This window comes from Macrotis lagotis, chromosome 3, assembly GCF_037893015.1.
Source record: "Macrotis lagotis isolate mMagLag1 chromosome 3, bilby.v1.9.chrom.fasta, whole genome shotgun sequence".
NCBI lineage: Eukaryota > Metazoa > Chordata > Mammalia > Peramelemorphia > Peramelidae > Macrotis > Macrotis lagotis.
In genome coordinates, this window is record NC_133660.1 from 193,270,624 (window position 1) to 193,289,951 (window position 19,328).

The window sequence follows — 19,328 nt, forward strand, 5'->3', positions numbered from 1 at the left end:
TAAAGTCACAGGTGAGATTCTTTCAGCTACCCACTCAAGTGACAATAAATACTTCCTGAGTGCCATCTAATTTTAATATTAGGTTGAGTCAAATAACAGGTAAGGTAAATCATACCAGTTCCCTTCCCCTCCCCTCTCCCAGCATACAATAATTTTTAAGGTCAAATATAAGTGATTTGGTACAATCCAGGATTATCTATTTTATTGCCTCTATTCTTCAACATGAAAATCAAAATTTCACTAGTTATTTAATAGATATATAGTATTTGTTATAATTTGAGTGGCTCTTCCGATTGGTTTTGTTTGTTTTTTGGAGGAGGGAAGAAGCTAAGTTATAAAAATATTGATTTAGACTTCAAAGTATTTGAGTAAGCTACAAAAATCTTAGTTTTTCATCATAAATTTTAGCCCAAAAAACTGAAGAACTGTGGCACAACTGAAAGAGCCTGTGCTCCTCTACCCACTGGCCACACAGTGAGTTGGGATAAGTCACAGCCTCTCTGGACTTGACTTTCCTCATCTTTAAATAAAAGGGAAGGGAAATGAACAAGCATTTATTAAAACCCCACCATATGTCAGACCTGTGCTGAGAGCTTTGCAAATAAGATCTCGTCTGATCATTAAAACAACCCTGACAGGTAGATGAAATTATTATCCCCTTTTTACAGCTGGGGACCCTGAGTCAGGCTCTGTGACTTGCCTAGGGCAAAGCTGTTTTGAACTCAGGACTCTAGGGCCAGTACTCTACCTGGTGCAGAATCTAACTTCCTCTGAAGTGATTAGGCTACCTTCTAACTATAAAACTAAACAATATTATTTGTCACATAAGAATAAATATTTTCCAATAATCAAAGATAGGAAAATCAAAATGAATGAATTTCATTTGTTTGCAGCTTTTTATTTGCTTTCACTGTTGCTTACTTTGACTTCAAGGTTATACATTCTTTTTACTAATATAATAAACATATTTTACAGAGTCTGAGCATAAACTAGTCACAAAATTGATAAAGTCATAAAATTATCTTATAAGAGAAAACATGTATTTTAAAATATCTAAATTACTCTAGCAATTCACTGGTAAAAAGAAACCCTTCTATCAGTACAAATCCAGGCAATATACAACATGATCTTAGAATTGCTCCAATTACCATGATATTTAGCTGGAAAGTAAGGGTAGAAAACAGAAAAACATTCATCTTCGAACTTCAAAAAATATCACAAATGTTTCTAGAATCAATTTTAATATCTCCAGATATATTTAGAAAGTAGTCAATGTTTTCAATGGTCACTCCTTACATTTCCTGAAAATCAAACTAAATGCCAAATTAGAACTGATAACAAGAACAATACAGAGATAGCATCTCACTCCAGTTTTTAAAAGTACAGAAGCAAAAGGTTAGTCATCTAAACGAAAAGTGTATCTCTCCCTCCAATAAGTGACATGGGAACATCATATAATGATTGGCAATATCATCAGCTCTGGGTTTATAAGCTATCACCTGCCATAACTTGACAAATGTTAGAAATGAAGAACAGAGCTGAAAGAAGCAGTCTTGCATCTGCAATCTGTACCCATGCTAACAGAAACTTCACAGAGCTCCTTCAAAAATACTAGATTGTGAGAAGGGTTCTTCAATCTACCTCATAACCAGAAGGTGGGAATAGCAGTTAATAACTGAGTTAACTGAAGGCAGGTAGAATACAATGCTAAAGGGATATAATTCTTGAGTGTATTTGAATTAGAAATAGCCTTCAGTGATTTCTAAGGGAAACAAAATATCAACAATCCAAAGGTAGTATGTGGAAGAGCAAATTTCCCTAGGTATAAACACTACATATAATGTCTTACATCCACATTTTTGGAAATTGTAAAATACCTAAAATTAAGTCACTTTAAATACTCATTTTCTGTGCTTTAACCAGGTGTATCTTTCAAAAACATATCAAATCTATGTGATTAGAAAATCATCTAACATGGTCATGAAATCTCATTATATGTTGTTAGAGCCCTATGCTGGCAATGCCATCTGTCAGAAGAAAATAATATTTCTATTTCCCAAGAGGTGTGAGGCTATCAATGACAACTGTGAACCCCAATTTAACTGGTTCCACACTTTAATTTCCTGGCCAATTCATGTGAACATGAAAGTTAATTTTACATAAAAGATTTCTAGTTCTCTTCCTCTTCCAAATACTTTAGATAACTATAACACTGGTACTATATATGTGCTATGGTTTAAAAAATGGTCATGAATTCAAAGTAATTCTCACAGGGAAGGTCTATATAATATATATTTTTAAATTATCATAGACAGCTACACTGGGCATAAATTAGACTCAGAGTTAATGAGACAACAGATATTACTAGGAGAGGTAGTACTGATAGGTGGAAATTGAGGGTTGGCCTGGGAGTCAAGAGACCTATGTTCAAATCACAGTTCATTTTCTTTCTACTACTCACAATTTCAGGATCCCAAATCGCAATCTCTCGAACCCTAAGTATTCTCATCTATGAAACAGGCATAAAACTATCTATACTGCCTACCTTATAGGGTTGTTATAGAGTTATGGATCGCCAACATCAACAGTCAGATAAATAAAAGTTAGTTTCCACTTCTGTCAACCAAACAGGTAAGGCTAAATCTAAAAAACTTAGAAACAACCTATACATTCTGCTCCACTTTCACTCCTCTATCAAACAGTGATTCTAAAAAGACACTTAATATTGAAAGAATTATTATTCTTCCTTTTAATACACTAACCATAATCCTTATGCTCCATGTTTTTTGCCAAGTCCTCCTTATCAGGTCTATTACTGGTACTATAGCCTGTTGTTTTAGATGCCTTCTTCAATCCTTACTATTACATAAAAATATTATATAAGAAGCCCCACTTGCAAATCATTACTTATACATTCTGGGGCAGAAAATTTCTCTTTTATTGCTTAGAGTACAAATAGCTAAGCTCTCTTCATAAATTTGCTAAGAAATCTAATGCTTTGCTCAATTCTTAAGTATAAAACTTATTTGCATACACATTTGATACTTAGATTTAATGCAGTATGCATACGATTTCATTACCAGAGTATTTAGGCTACTTGAAACAGCTAATATGTGACCCAGGGCTGTGAAATTTTAGTACAGCATATAACAGAGAATTCTATGCAAACTAAGGACTCAAAATTTGTTAAATGCAATGGAAAACTCACGTCCATGAACATGTTAGAATAGTTATTTTGAAATACATACTTCCCCACATAGTAAGAAAGTAAAGGGAAAAAACCTCTGAAACAAAGATGTAAAAAAAGGGGGAAGTGGGAGGGGTAGGACCTATCAGTATATTAGTGAACACTGACGATGTTTGACAACAGGGAGGTGATGCCATGACAAGCACATGAATTGATTTGAGTGAAGGGGATGCTGTCACCACCCTCACTTTCTCTTCCAGAGACATCTGGGTCCAATGACCAGATATGAATTAGAATGCCTGGAGACTTAGTATAATTAAGTGACTTGTCCAAGGTCAGACAGCTAGTAAATAAGTAGCATATGTTTGAGGCTTGATTTGAACTCCTATCTTCCTGACAACAAGGCAAGTGCTCTATCCACTGCACCACCTAGCTACCTAGTGAGCATTGAAAGAAGAAATAACTCCAAAGATGTCCAGAGCTGAGTATCATTCCAACTGCACATTCAGTGCTTAGAAAAAATACACAAAGAGAATATATTCTAAATGCTGGCTGCAAAAGACTCTTCAATGCCCTTTAAATACTGACAAGTTGTTAAGCTACACAGCTTAACTTGGCTATCTGAGTTATAATATAAAGATGGGCCTGGACCTGAGATTTCCTTGACATAGGGTACCCACTCTACCAATGTATCTTCTTGACAACTTAGAGTCAAGGAACTTACTTACCACTGGAAGCCAGGTCTTTCCTGGATCAATAAACATGAAAAACTGATGGAAGAAGAAATGAATGAAAAAGCATTTATTAAAGATTTACAATGTGGAAGGTGATGCTCCATTCTCCCATCTCACCAAATGACAACTGGTGACAAAGGTAGGGTGTGTGTGTGTGTGTGTGTGTGTGCGCGCGCATGTGTAGCTTCATATCATTGGTTCTGTCTGAGCATGAGAACCATCACACTGAATATTGAAATTTTGGCCTTGGAAAGAAATATAAGGCAGGAAAATGAAAAGTAAATGATATGTAATCATATATTATAAAAATGTGAAAAAAATAAATTAATTAATTTTTTAAAAATATTTTAATACCTTTAAAAATTCTGACTTCTTGACATCATTTTTACATTTATTATGCCATTTTTGTTCTCCCAAAAATCCTATAAAATAGACAGAATAAATCTTTTTTAACAAGTTAAGAAAGTAGGATTATGAAGCAATTAAGTGACTTCTCAAAAGTCATCTACCAATTTAATGGCAGGCAGACCTAGATACTATGTTCCCTTTCTTTGACCTATGTTTTACCACTAGATCAGAATTTCTTAATTGTTAAAAATCCTTCAGCATTTAGAGCTGGAAGGGTTTTAAAAAGAAAAGGCCCAATGCCCTCATTTTGGAAGTGAAGGGGAAAAACAAACAAAAAAAAAAAAGCCCAATTTCAAATTCAGGTGTTCTGACTCCAAATCCAGTCAGGTGTTTCTTTTCCACATTTTCTACCTAAATGGTGTTCCAAAGAAGCTCAGTCTTTCTACCAAATGTGACTAGCAATTTCCAAAGGAAAGCTTAAATGCTAGTGATATTTTCATCTCTAAAACATTAAAAAAAAGAAATGATGTATATAACCAAAAATTACAAGTAACAATTTTGTAAGAAGGAGAGTATGAAAACAAAACTGATTTCAGTTTCTCTGATCTTAAATTTCCCTGATATCCCCCTTTTCACTTATTAAACCCCAATCATGTGCAAGGAACAATATCGGATGAAAAAATACTGACCGAAAATATAAATGCAGCTCTTGCAAGTATCTTTGAGAATCTTTTTGTTGTCTCAGAATTAAAGGAATACTAAACCAAAATTATAAAGTGACCTAATCAAATCCATATCCAATGTCCCCCAGAGGAGCATTTGCAAATTTCATCAGTATATTTCAGACTCAACATGTTCTATGCCCAAATTAATCTAGTGTCAGAATAGCAGTATCAGAGGAGAGAAGGGAGTGTACACTAGAGAAGTCATGGAGGTAAGTTTAACAGGCCTTGGCAACAGATTGGAACCAGAAGGGGGGAGGAGTAAGAGAGTATGAGAGGTAAAGGATGATACTAAGGTTGTAAGCCTGGGCAACTGGGAAAAGGATGGTATCTCAGATAGTAAGAAAAACAAAGAGAATGAATTAAATTTGGGATTTATTGAGTTTAAGATGTATAAGCCACATCCAGTTCAAGATATCTAATAGGTGCAAATCCAATTTGACTTTGACATATAGATTTTATATATTTAAATAATGAAGAGAAAAATAGGTTGTGTTAGAGAGATTTTTAGAGGAGTGGCTAGGTGGCACACTGGATAGAGCACCGGCCCTGGAGTCAGGAGTACCTGGGTTCAAATCTGGTCTCAGACACTTAATAATTACCTAGCTGTGTGGTCTTGGGCAAGCCACTTAACCCTGTTTGCCTTGCAGAAACCTAGAGAGAGAGAGAGAGAGAGAGAGAGAGAGAGAGAGAGAGAGAGAGAGAGAGAGAGAGAGATTGAGATTTTAGAGTCAAGAGGTCTGAATTTCAATCCTAAATATGACCTGTGTGACCTTGAGGTTATTAATATTTAAAATATCTACAGCTCAAAATTATTGTCATAAAAATGCTTTGTAAACAGGAATTTCACAATAGAAGAAATTTCAATCACAAATAAGTCACAATTTTATAGAAATATTTCTATTTAAAATTTTTATTCATTTTTGGAAAATGAGTTTTCTTTCAAATTTAATTTTAAAGTAAATCATGAAATTGAACTTGGTGTTTTCTACTAAGTATTTGTCAACCTGTAGTAGAATTTTGAAATCCCTGAAAGAGTATTTAAAACATTAATATATATTATATTGATTAAGAGAATGAACCCATACTTCTAAGAGACAGTATAAAATACATTTCTTTTACATAATTGTAGGAAGAAATAGAAACTGGGAATAGTTCCCAATGTTTAAGAACCAAAAATAGAATCATTCCTGAAAAATTCGACTACCTGATACAAACAAATCTTAATATATTTAAATGTATTCAATTTAATGTATTTATATTTATCCAATTTACAATACAACTATAATCCCTGACCTCTATTTAAGGTACAATCTTACAAAAGACCTAAAATGAATAAACCATCACTTCATTTCACTTTAAAATTATCTATTGTTCTGGATAAACAAAACAAAATTCAAACGTCAATAAATACAAAATATGCCTTTTACAAACTATTTCTTAAAAGTCTATGGTTTACCAGCTCCCTAAAGCTGTAAGTTTTACACTAAGGCAGTAATAGTAATACCCTTCTGAAGTCTTTGAACTGTACTGCCAAAGTACCATTCATCAATAAGATATTGTAAAACATCATCATTTAAACAATCTGAATGGTAGTACGGGTTTAACACAGTTTCACAAGACTTAGACTGACATTTTTGGTAGTAGAGTAGTAGGCCTAGCGTCTTTTAGTCTGGTAATATTACCCTGAAGTATATGGTTGATGTTTGTGTGTTTCATGAACTCTGTCAATACCTCTATGACTTGATCTCTACTCTCATTTTGGCTTAAATAGTTTAGGAACACATGGCATAGACAGTAAAACCTAAAATTTCGGTGCTAAAAAAAACAGAACAATTTAAAAATCATCATATTTATATATTCATTTTATATATTCATACATATAAAGACTTATTTAAACTTAAATCAGTCAATTACTATTCATGTTTATAAATGGCACAGATTTTAGAGACACCATGTATTAGTAAAAGATCTCCTGTTCTTCCACTCCACTTGCTTTTCTCTGAGCATTCAATGAGACAAGCAATGAAGAAACCAAAGGAGATAGTTTCAAGACAAAAAGTCTATAGGCAAGGTAGAACAAGAATAAGAATGCACAGTGAAATAAAAAAGTAAAGGTATTCAGTCAGTTTTGGAGCAGCAGCCAAATTAGGATGAAGATAGATATTGACCTCTGCTGCCCCAGAGCTTATCAGGGATATGGGAAACAGTCACTTTCTCTAGGCAAAACTCGCTTTAAAATGGAGCATTTCAGAAGATCATAGTTCCAGAGTTGAAAAGGGTTTCTCAAAGGTCATCTAATCCAGTCTCCTCCTTTTGCAGATTCCCAGGAGACTAAGTAACTTACTCAAAGTTAGACAGACATTAATAGAGGTACAATCTGAATTCAGTCTCTGGTTCCAGAAGCAATAATATTTATAACATATGGTATACTTCCTCTAGTCTTCTATGGAAAAGACAACCAATATCAGAAGACTGAGGCTTTATTCATAGCGGTTATTAGCTAGCCATCAGACTCTTCAAGCAAAGTAGGCTAAAGTGTTAGGTATACTCTGAAATTCCTACATACTCTAATATTCTTTGAATATAAAAGATACATTAGAAAATGTGGTACTTTAAAGCAAAATTTGCAAAAGCAGACAATACTCCTGAAAAACGTGAAATGAAATTCTATGAAATGTCATGGAATTATAGTGCTAGGGTTAAAAAAAAAGTTGCAGTCTGGTTTCTTTTGTTGATATTACATTTGGAAAGTACTGAGGACAGAAGACAAAAAAAAAATAAAATCATGGCAGTTATACTTAGCTGTGTCTATTAGGCAAATCATTTTCCAGGCCTGAGTTGCCTCACCTGAAAAAAAATGGAAGAGACTGGGCAAGAATCTTCATGAGTTCTAAACCTTAGGTCTATGAACTTAAAAACAATTTTGTGTGTGTGTGTGTGTGTGTGTGGACAACAAGGGCAGCTAGATGTTGCAGTGGATAGGGTACCAAATCTAAGTCAAGAAGGTTCAAATCTGTCCTCAAACATTTCCTAGCTATGTTAACCTTGAGCTGGAGAAGGAAATAGTAAAACACTCTTGTATCTCTGCCAAAAAAACAGAAATGGGGACTCAAAGGAACAGACATAACTGAAATAACTGATAAAATATACATATATATATATACTCATGTGTGTTCGTGTATATATACACATATATATGCAACTGTATTTCAACATAATTGGTTTCCTTTGCAAACCTATGCATTTTATTTTATGCATTTAAAGAATATTCTAAGAGGCAAAGGGGCTTCACCAAGACTGCTAAAAGAGTTTTAACACACAAAAAAGTTAAGAAGCTATGGGTTAGAGGGCAGGTAGGTGGCACAGTGGATAGAGTACCAGTCTTGGAGTCAGGAGGACCTGAGTTCAAATCCAACCTCAGACACTTAGTAATTACCTAGCTGTGTGACCTTGGGCAAATCACTTAACCCTACTGCCTTACCAAAAAAAAGGAAATTGCCAGTGAAGAATCTCCCATTACCAAAGTAAATTCTCTGAAATAAAAGATCTTAGTGTTACCTACAGCCCTGGGAGTTTAAGTAATTTCCCCAGGACTATGTAGTCAAGTCTACATTGATGGCAAAGGAATCTGAATCCAAGACACCTGACTCAGAGACTAGCTCTTTATTCAAAATCCCATGCTGACATAAATGTGTATGTATGTATATGTACAATATACTTTAAAGTGATTAGTGGCCAAACTCAGGTTTTATGCAAATCCGACTTAGAGAAGTAAGAACACAAAAAAATCACCTAAATCCTTCTGACTATACATAAATAAATGATTGTCTACTCCTTTGTTCTACTTGAGTTGAAGACAGAAGAACTGCTAACTATTCTATTAATACATCTTCACACTCTTGGAAAACCAACTATGATTTTTCCTTTAGGCATATTCTCCAGGATAAATCATCATAGCTCACCACTTTTCCTATCTTACTGGCTTGCCTTTCTATTTACCAAAATACTCCGTGTTCCTTTAACAAACTGAGCCCCCCAAAAGTCACAGTTCTCTGGTAGACATATAATCAGAGCTGAATACAAACAGACTCTATCCTCATGCAGAATACCAGTTTACTGACAATCTGTATAAAACTGATATTATATATGCATGTGTATATATATATATATATATATATATATGAATATTTCATATATATTTATATTCCTCATGGGAAAATACTCAATTATTTCTAAGTTAAAATGCCACCAGATAGATAACATCACTTTCCTTTTACAAGTATTCTGGACTCACTCCATTATAAAAGAAGTTGAAAAACATATTACCCCATACTTCTTTTAAACTTTCCATTCATAAGTCTGAGACTACTCTAACTACCACCCATTTTTAGCTAAGTAAATGGCTCTTATTTTTCATTTCAATGAAAATCAGCTTCCCTCACATGTAAACTTCAGAACCAAATAAAAGGGAAATTGTTATTTATACAGTACAATGTCTTCAATAGGTCTGCAGTTTTCCAATGTGGGAGAATTATTATTAGGGGTTTTTTCAGTTAAAAAATAAGCATTAGCTTATAGCTCAAGTTTCTCAAATTAAGGTAGACTGAAAAGAAGATTTTTAATTACTATAATTCAAAAAGTATCTATAGTACTGACACCATATTTTTTAAACAACAAGTTTATGGCAGGATATGTGATCTTTTGTCATTGATAAATGTGGTAGATTATAACTGTTAATAGTTATTACAAACCAGTGAACATTTTCCCTGTCTTATAAAGTAATTAATTAATTAATTAAATTTATAAATGTTATTTTAAAAATCTATTTTAAAAAAATAAATCTATTACATGGTTGTTTATCATCAAATTAATATCACTTTTCTCAAATTAAGTCTCAATCCTTGACCTAACTTAAGCTTGGCTGCCAATAGAGGAAAATTTGCATATTCATTCTAATCTTACTTAAAATTAGAGAGACTGGGGCAATTTGTATTGTCTAATCTGTATTTTCGTTATCTCTTCTAACATCTAGTCTGATACCAAGGAGAAAATCCTAACAACTAGAGAAATAACCAAGCTTTAGCAAGGTTCTTACCATATCAACTATGTGGCTTGGAAGTGAGGGAATGAAATATGTTGCAGCTCACCAGTGAAATCTTTTGAGATACTGAAAAATTCTACCAACATACAGCATTGTTAGAGCAAAGATTCAGTCCCTTAAATATATTAAAAGACATCTCTCCCCAGATTTCCCTAATTCTAGTGAATGAACTACAATCACAAATTCACCTTAATTCATAATGTCAGATTCATTTTTGACTCTTCTCTGTACTTCAGCCCCACATAAAATCAGTTGCCAAGTTGTGTCTAGCCTACCTTCACAACTCTCAAAACGGTCCCCCTTTCATTCATTTAGCCATCACCCTTTATCAGGTTCTCAATATCTCTCCCTTAGAATACTGCAACTATCTAATCTCATTTCCAATCTCTTTCTACCTGGGTTCCATCTTCACACAGAAGACAAAATGATTTTTTAAAAGCACAATTTGACCTGCGTCATGAGGTTCAGTCAGGCATTTAAGTCAATCTACATTTTCAACCTGCCTTTCCAGGCACATTTCACATTACTCCTCTTCCAAATTTACTGAATGGCTGGGCATCCTATGTCTTTTCCTCCACCCTAGTCAATCCCCAACTCCACCTTCTACCTCCCACTTCCGAGCATGCCATTCCCCAAGCTTGGAATAAATTTACTCAACCTTTGTTTTTATTCAAGATTTAACTCAAATACCATCTCCTTAATCAATCTTCAATTTCTTAATGCTCTACCTAAAATTACTTCAGTTTCTTATCTATGTCCAAACCAACACCCATCCCCCAATGTAGGATCCTTAAAATCAAGAGCATGCTTGTTTTTTATCTCCAGTACCTTGCACTGATTATTAAACATTTAACTAAATATAAAGATCACTTTGTAACTTGCAATACAAATACAGAATTACTGTGTCAAGCAGTCCTAATAGCATAGTAGACTGAAAAACTGGCAGGTTAACTTTCTCAATACAGACATTATGTTAAATCAACCTACACCAAAATTTACTTTAAAATGATGAATATTAACAATAAAGGATGCCAATATGGTAATAGTGGAAGGAACACTAGTCCTGAAGTTATAGGAGCAAGGTTCAAATCCCAAATTTGCATTACCTGTTTGAAAATTATTTATTTCCCTCTTTTCATTTCCCTAACCCCATAACCAATGTGTTAAGTCTTGCTGATTATACTTTAATGGCAATTCTTGTATATCTACACTGGCTTTCCTAGTGGAAGTACTTATCAAGCCCTGCCTGGTAGCTTTCCTGGTTGATTCAGATCCCCTTATCTCAAGTCTCTTCCCCACTCCCACCTACTCACCTATCAAAGTGCTCTTCTTAAAAAGCAGGTTTAATCATGTCACACACACACACACACACACACACACACAAACAACACACCCTTACTATTCAATAAACTCCAGTGACTCCTTGTCACCTCCAAGATCAAATATTAAAAAATCTTGTTTGGGGGCGGCTAGGTGGTGCAGTACATAGAGCACCCACCCTGAAGTCAGGAGTGCCTGAGTTCAAATCAGGCCTCAGACACTTAATAATTACCCAGCTGTGTGGCCTTGGGCAAGCCACTTAACCCCATTGCCTTGCAAAAACCTAAAAACAAACAAAGATCTAGTTTGACTTTTAAAGTACTTCATAACCTTACCCCTTCCTACCATTCCAGTATTCCTGCACACCATTCCTTTCCACATACTCCACAATCTAGTGACACTGGTCTCTTTCCTATTCCACCCACAAAACACTATCATCTTCTCAACTTCATTTCCCAGTTCCACTCATTTTCACTGGCTGTCCCTCAAACCTGGAATTATCTCCCTCCTTATCTCCACCTCATAGCTTCCCTGACTCCCCTTCTTTTTCTTGTTCAGTCATTTCTATTATGCTTCTTGGCAAAGGTATTGGAGTGGTTTGTCATTTTATTCTCCAGTTCATTTTACAGATAAGGAAAGAGAGGCAAAAGGGGTTAATGAACTTGCCCAAGGGCACAAAGTGTTTGAGAGCATATTTGGATTCTGGTCTTCCTGACTCCAACTCCTAGCTTCACCATTTAGCTAAAAATTCTACCTGCTGTAAGAAACCCTTCCAAGTTCCCTTTAATGCTAATACCTTGCCTCTAAAACAGCCTCCAATTAATCTTGATTGTTCAGCTGTTTGCATGCTGTCTTTACCATTAGACTGTTAGCTCCTTGAGATCTGTTCTTTGATCTTAAGTCCCAAACAATCAGGTACAGCACCTGATACACAGAAGCTAAATAAAGGCTTGACCTAAAAGGTCAACTCTGTTCAATTAAAGGATTTGATGAAATAATCTTCCAGCTCTAAATTTGAGATCCTAAATTCAGGATCAGTTCTCCTAAATGTCTCTATTCTTTGCATAGTAGAACATTAAATACATTAGGAAGTTATGCTAGCTGATTTATCTTTTAGCACACTACAATTAATGAGATAAAAAAGTATTTTATTACGTGTGCCAGTCCTGAAGGCATTTACAAGCCTTGGCAGGGCACATCTCTAGAATGTACCCTAAGTTTACAGAGCATCTGTAAAGCAGAAATAATAGTGTCACCTGTCTTACTGGGAATAAAGGATTTTGAAAATTGTTAGGGAATAACAGGATGGGTACTATTTTCATTATTATTATTATTATTATTATTATTATTATTATTATTATTATTATTACTCAAGCAAAGGTCACCATGAAAGGGGGTAAAAGTATGAGATTCAACAGATAGTGGTGACTGCAGGCTATCAGTGGCAGTAGCCAAGTATCTACTGGAGGTTACTATACCAAATCAGACTGCATAATAAGTCAAAGCTAGTTATTGAGAAATACATAAATGCATTGTTGCTGCTCCACACTACAACTAAGCAACCATGAAATCAAGTATAACAATCTTGCACCCAGTCTAAGACGGTTGTTTTCCCAAGAAACATTAATGGTGTCAAGTTCTAATGCAGATCCTAAGAACAACCTAACAAGAAATAAATGGATAACTACTTAGATGCTTGCGCTAGGCCAGGCACAGGGCTAAATACTGAGAATATAAGGAGAAGAAAAAAAAAACATGCCCTGTTCACAAGGAGCTCACATTTGAATGGGAGAGAAAATATGTACATAAATACAGAGTAGTTGTCTTAGATGGAAAGGTTGAAGAACTAAGCATGGGGGGAGGGGAGGGGAGAGGGAGGGGGAGGGGGGGAGAGAGAGAGAGAGAGAGAGAGAGAGAGAGAGAGAGAGAGAGAGAGAGAGAGAGAGAGAGAGAGAAGAGTCCAGAGAGGGAGATAGGGGCATTTAGCACTAATAACCACCACCCAGATGCCAATCAGTCAAAGAAAAGAGAAAATGTATAAGACTTAATCATCTTAGCTTCATATAAAGCAATAATTTAATAGATCTGCTAATAATCTAAGAAAGAATATTAGAACTTTGCCATAATATCAATATCAGGAGTTATACTTCAGAAACATCGGTCGGTAAAACCACCCACCTATAACAATGTTCTTTTGGTACCTCAGTAACTAAATGCCCTTTCATGAGAACCAATGTAACATTATAATGAATTCCACTCCATGTGAATTACATTCTATCAAAGTTCCAGTATATCATATAGCCAGGCACTTACTTGGTCTCATTTTCTTTAAATCTGAAATCATCTCCAAGCTTACTGTTAAGAATATTCTTTAAAACAAGTAACTCAAGAATTACTAAGTATGGGCAACTAATTTATTGAATGATTTCAGATTTGGGAAATACTTCCAAAATAGAAATAAGATCCTAAAAAATGAGCCATCTTAACAGTTTATGCTCTCAAGATAATCTTAGGGTGGAAAGTATATCTTTAAAGATAATTCTAAAACTCACAATATAGATCTTTCTTTTATTTCAAACCTTGTTTTAGTTTTTCATTCTGTCCCAATCCCAAATAATACCAACATTAATTCCTTTGTTTGCCTTTTTTTGTAGCAAACCTTAAGCATCTGCTTTGTATATCAAACTTAAAAAAAACCCACTTAAACTTATTCATAGTTTTATTACCATTAAGACTTCCATGAAACTTAAGAGTTTATAATCTAACATTCCTTGGGAAATTTAACCATATTCTATATTTGGTTTCAATGATTCAAACAACATGTTTCAACTGAGAAGACAGCATGTAAACAGTAATACACAACAATCATCCTTTACAGATAGGTGGTGAGTATTATAATTCTCATTTTTTACCATAGTTGAGAAACTAACCCAGAGGGGGTAAAGTAACTTGGACACAATCACAAAGTCAGATGCCAAGAACAACTTTCAATCAGTCCATGGGAAAATGCTGCCCCTAGTTGAAAGAATATGAAATTCAGTAGTAAGAATAGTAAAGCACTCAAACCAAAGAACTTTAAAAAGTTATCTGACCCTGATAAAATAATTAGGAAAGGAACAAAATAGTAATTCAAACATTAATTAAGCACTGTTGTGTGCAATGTGCATTAGGCTAAAATGCTATAGAAGCAGAGATTTTCAAATTAAGTCATTTTCCTTGGCTGCCTGAAAATCGGTTGGATGTAACAAAACTACTTTATTTCATCCACCAGTGTAAAACAAACCTATTTTCACTAAATAAAGTGACAGCAATATGTTGTTATGGAGAAAGAAAAGCAAAGAGCCTTCTTAACTTAAAACTGAGTACCTATGGCTGTCTAAAACTTCTTTAAGTAACACTATGACCTTTTTTCTTAAAACTGGACTTGGCAATTTATCTAGTACCTATAAAATTAACTCTGTTTAAAAGAGTGTACTTTATTTGTAACTTTAATTTTTAAATCTCATTTCTTATATGGCTTAATTATAAATTTTCCAACCAAAATTGCTGCCTAAAGCCTAACGCATTTTCCATTTACTGCAGAGGTACTCTTGTTCTTTGACTTGTTCTTAAAGAGGAAATGAAGTTCTGCGTCAAGATATAGTACGTGTGGGAAAATATCACTGAATTTTGAAATATAAAAACTGAATCACTAAAGTTCTGCCTCATTACACCAGTCGGCTATTACCAAAAATAACCTAAATTTATATTTATTTCCACAAATATGAGTATTTTACTTCTGGATTTTAGGTAGAAAAATCAATTGTGAACTAATCTCTCTCTGATTACAAGATAAGATCTACACTTTCACTGGGTTGCTCATTTCATTAATAGAATTCAAACTAGTTTATTTCTTATAAAACTCCATGCAAATATATGACATTGGTGAAAAGGCAATTTCTCCATCAATTAGAAACGTCCCTATAATCATCGCAAATAAAGAGCCCATTTTAAATAAACAATGCCATGTGGTAGATCGGTAAACATACCATGTTCTTGATCCCTTAAAATGATCAGATTGATGTATATGCGCTTTTCACAAATTAGAAAAAAGGGAACCTTTCCATGATGAAATGATACTTCATCTTCCAAAGTCAGCCAACTATATGATAAAGCGATCATCAAATCCAGGTCAATGCTCCTAACTTGGTCCTTATCGATCAAGCTGCAACTACCTTTATGCTACAGCTGGCAAAATGCATGACATCAGTTGGAGACTAACTTTGAAACAACCTAAATCCCCAGTATTATAAATAACTTACTGGAAGTGGTGTTTAAAGTAACTTTGTAAGAATTACTTATCATTATTTGATTCATTGTATCTTATCATGAATCTGAAATGAATGCACCATGAATCGGGTTTTTTTTTTAAGTTTTTAAGACAAGCCTGTCGGAGTTTGGGGTCTGACAGGACTGGCAGCAAATATACACGGTCTTAAAGTTATTTAAAGTTTAAGCAAGGAAAAAAAAAATAATTGCACAAACCTATACGGTCCATTCCTCATCAGCGGTGTTTCCCTTTTTTTGCCTCAAAACACCGAGCTGGTAAGTGCAGGAGAAAATGTAACAATGTCACTTTCCGCCGGGGACCTCCGCAGCCCCGCCAGCACAAAGCCGGGCTCCGGCCCCGGCAGGTAGCGGGGTGGGGGAGGGCGGCGGGGCCCCCGGCGCCCCCGGCGCCCCCGGCCCCCGGAGCCCGAGACAATGCGCCCCGGGAGCGGCTCAGGTGGCGGGGGAGGGGAGAGCCGATGCCCGGCCCGGGAGACAAAGCCGGGGGGCGGGGGGCGCGGGGGGCGCGGAGGCGGCCAGACAAAGAGCGGGCGGCGGGCACCGCCGAGACAAAGCGGCCGGCGGGGGCCGCGGGGGCCCCGGGCGCCCCGCGCCCCCCGCGCCCCGCAGGCCCGCGCGGGGGCCGGGGCCGGGGGCAGGTGCGGGCCGGCGGGCGCCCACGCTCACGCTCGCTTCCACGCACACGCGCGCGCGCACGGACCCCGACACACACGGGCGCCGGGGCGACAGTCCCGGGGCGGCGCGCGGCCGCACGGAGGCGCGCCCGGGGCGCCGCGCCGCGCGGGGACCCCCGGGCCCGGCCGCCCCTCGGCCCGGCCGCGGCCGCCGGCAACTTTCGCCCTCCCCGGCCCCCCGGCTCCGAGTCCCCGGACTTACCCTGTCACAACAGGCGCCATCTTCCACAAACTCTCGCCAAAACTCTAACCCTCGCGAGATCCCCGCCGCGGCCGCCGCCGCCGCCGCCGCCGCCGCCGCCGGTCTCTCCACCCCCTCTCTCGGTGGCCCCCCCCGTGCCATCGGCCGAGGACAGCGAGGCCCCCCCCACCCGGCGCAGCGCCGCCCCCGGAGCAGGATCCCGCGGCGCACGCTGGAAACCCACCCGCGGCCACGGAGCATGCGCGCCCGCCGCCGCCGCCGCCGCGACACCTCCCCGGGAGATGAGCGGGGAGCCGGGGCATCCCCGAGGCCGGCCGCCCGACGGAGAAGCCCCCCCGGCCCCGGGGAAAATTCCAGGCCGTCCTCCGGGGGAGGAAGCCCCTCGCTCCGGGGGAGCCCGGCGGGGGATGTGCCCTCCTGACCCAGGCCTCAGCTTGGCCCCGAGCGTCTCCTCTGTTAGAACCTGAATGCTAGGCACGGCGCAGTCTGGGGGCCCTGAGCTCCGATGGAGCCTCAGGCACTTGCTGACCCAGCTGCGCGGCCTCGGCCAAGCCGCTTAACCCCATTGCCTTGCAAAAAAACTAAAAAAAACCCAATATCCCCTAATTTAGGAATGGATCATTGTGCAAAAAAAACTTAAAGAAAAAAATAATAAAAACAATGTCACTAGGAGGACCTGAGCTCCAATGCAGCCTCAGACAATAATGACCTAGCTGCACGGCCGCTTAACCCCATTGCCTTGCAAAAACCTAAAAAACCCCCCAATATCCCCTAATTTAGGAATGGATCATTGTGCAAAAAACTTAAAGAAAAAAATAATAAAAACAATGTCACTAGGAGGACCTGAGCTCCAATGCAGCCTCAGACACTTAATAATGACCTAGCTGCACGGCCGCTTAACCCCATTGCATTGCAAAAACCAAAAAAAAAAAACCCCAATATCCCCTAATTTAGGAATGGATCATTGTGCAAAAAAAAACGTAAAGAAAAAATACTAAAAAGAATGTCACTAGGAGGACCTGAGCTCCAGTGCAGCCTCAGACTCCTAATAATGACCCAGCTGCGCGGCCACTTAACCTTAAAAAAATGCTATTGTCGCTGCACAGAATGACCCCCAAAGTCTTTGTGCGATTTGAAATTAAGCTTCAATAATAGCTCAAAAACCTCACCAAGATTTTATCATTAAAACTTAATAAAAAATAATAAAAAATTTAAAAAACTTAGCTTGAAAACCTAAGATTTTATAATTAAAGCTATTAATAATAGCTTAGAAACCTAAGATTTTATTATTATTAAAGCTATTAATAATAGCTTAGAAACCTAAGATTTTATTATTATTAAAGCTATTAATAATAGCTCAAGACGGCACTGAGATTTGGGGGACACCCTCTCGGAGGGACTTGGTGGAGGGGAACGATGGCCGAGAAATCCGATGCCCTCGCAGCCGGGGTGTGAAGCCCGCATGCGGCAACGTTCGCGGCTCGGTCTCCAGAGCCCAGAAAAGGGCGCCGGCGTGGGCTCCTCCAACCCGGAAAACTCCTTTTTTTTCCCACCGAAACCTCCGGGCGCTGGAGGAGCGAGGGAGCATGTGCGGGCGGCCTTCTGCGCATGCTCGCCCGCCGAAGCCGCCTCGGTGAGCGCGGCGGCCCCGTCTAGCACATCGCCTCTCCCCCCTCCCCCCGCCCCGGCGCCTTCAGACACAACAGGGCCGTGGGAACTTTCCCAAGCCTCGCGAGAGCCGCCGCGGCGGCCGCCGCAGATCTCGCGAGGCTGAGCGGCGCCGGGGCCCTCGCGCTCCCTCCCCCCCCTCGGCCGGCCGCCGGGCGCCCTTAGAGCCGCGCCGGTTCTGAGTGGAGGCCGACCTTGACCTTCCCTGAGACCCCCGAGAGCGGAGGAAGGGAGGCAGAACGGCGCCCTTCGGGGCCCGGGGAGCGGTTTCGGGTCGGGGGGTACTTTCCTGCAGGGGCCGCCCCGCTCCGGCTTTGACTCAGCGGCCCGGGGCCCGCTCCCTCGCCCGCCGCCTCCGAGCGGCCCTGCCCCCGCCCGTGCCAGCCACCGAGGCAGGAGCGGAGAGGGCGGCGCCCCTCGTGCGGCCTTCCGAACCCCAGAGCCCGGCCCGGCCTGCGCTCCTCACCGCGCTGCCAGCTTCTCCATGACCCAGGACTGCCAAGGACGCCGGCGGACCCGAAAATCCGGCACCAGGCCGTCTACACGGACCCACGGCGCCCAGCCCCCCTCTGCTGCCTTCACCCCTTCCTCACGCCTCCTTTCACACCCGCCGTAGACCGGTCTAACCTTTGCCTTGAGTCTTGGATCCCCTCGGATAACATGGGCGACACTCTGAGAAAGACCCTCTTACCCCCACCCCCAGCCGTGCTTCACAGCACCCCCCCAAGGCATCTCTCACCTGCTTCCCCCTTTCTGGACTGGCATCAAATCTTGGGTGGCACAGTGGATAAAGCCTTGGAGTCAGGAGTACCTTGGGTTCAAATCCAGCCTCAGACGCTTAATCATTCCCTAGCTGTGTGCCCTTGGGCAAGCCACTTAACCCCATCTACAAAACACCCCCCAAAATCTTAGGGTATGCCCCTATATGACCCCCCCCCGAATGAACACCACAGCACTTGTGATAGTGCCTACCATATGACAAGCATTATTGCCTCCAAAAATGGAAGCTTTTTGAACACTGGGACTGACCTTTCTTTTGA

General features: G+C 39.3%; 1 protein-coding gene across 8 annotated transcripts in view; it reads right to left on the minus strand.

Annotated features, from left to right (window-relative positions):
- RBPJ (recombination signal binding protein for immunoglobulin kappa J region) overlaps nucleotides 1-19,328 on the minus strand; it is a 220,490-nt gene that overhangs the window by 105,321 nt on the left and 95,841 nt on the right. The window contains exon 1 of one of the 8 annotated variants that reach the window (XM_074229665.1): nucleotides 16,621-16,685. The exons of 4 other annotated variants lie outside the window; for them this stretch is intronic. In XM_074229665.1, coding sequence (XP_074085766.1) covers nucleotides 16,621-16,640 — 20 coding nt within the window. In that variant the 5' untranslated portion in view covers nucleotides 16,641-16,685. Of the gene's footprint in view, nucleotides 1-15,939; nucleotides 15,997-16,620; nucleotides 16,693-19,328 lie in introns of those variants that run through there. 3 more of the 8 variants (XM_074229666.1, XM_074229669.1, XM_074229671.1) reach the window with 3 other exon arrangements.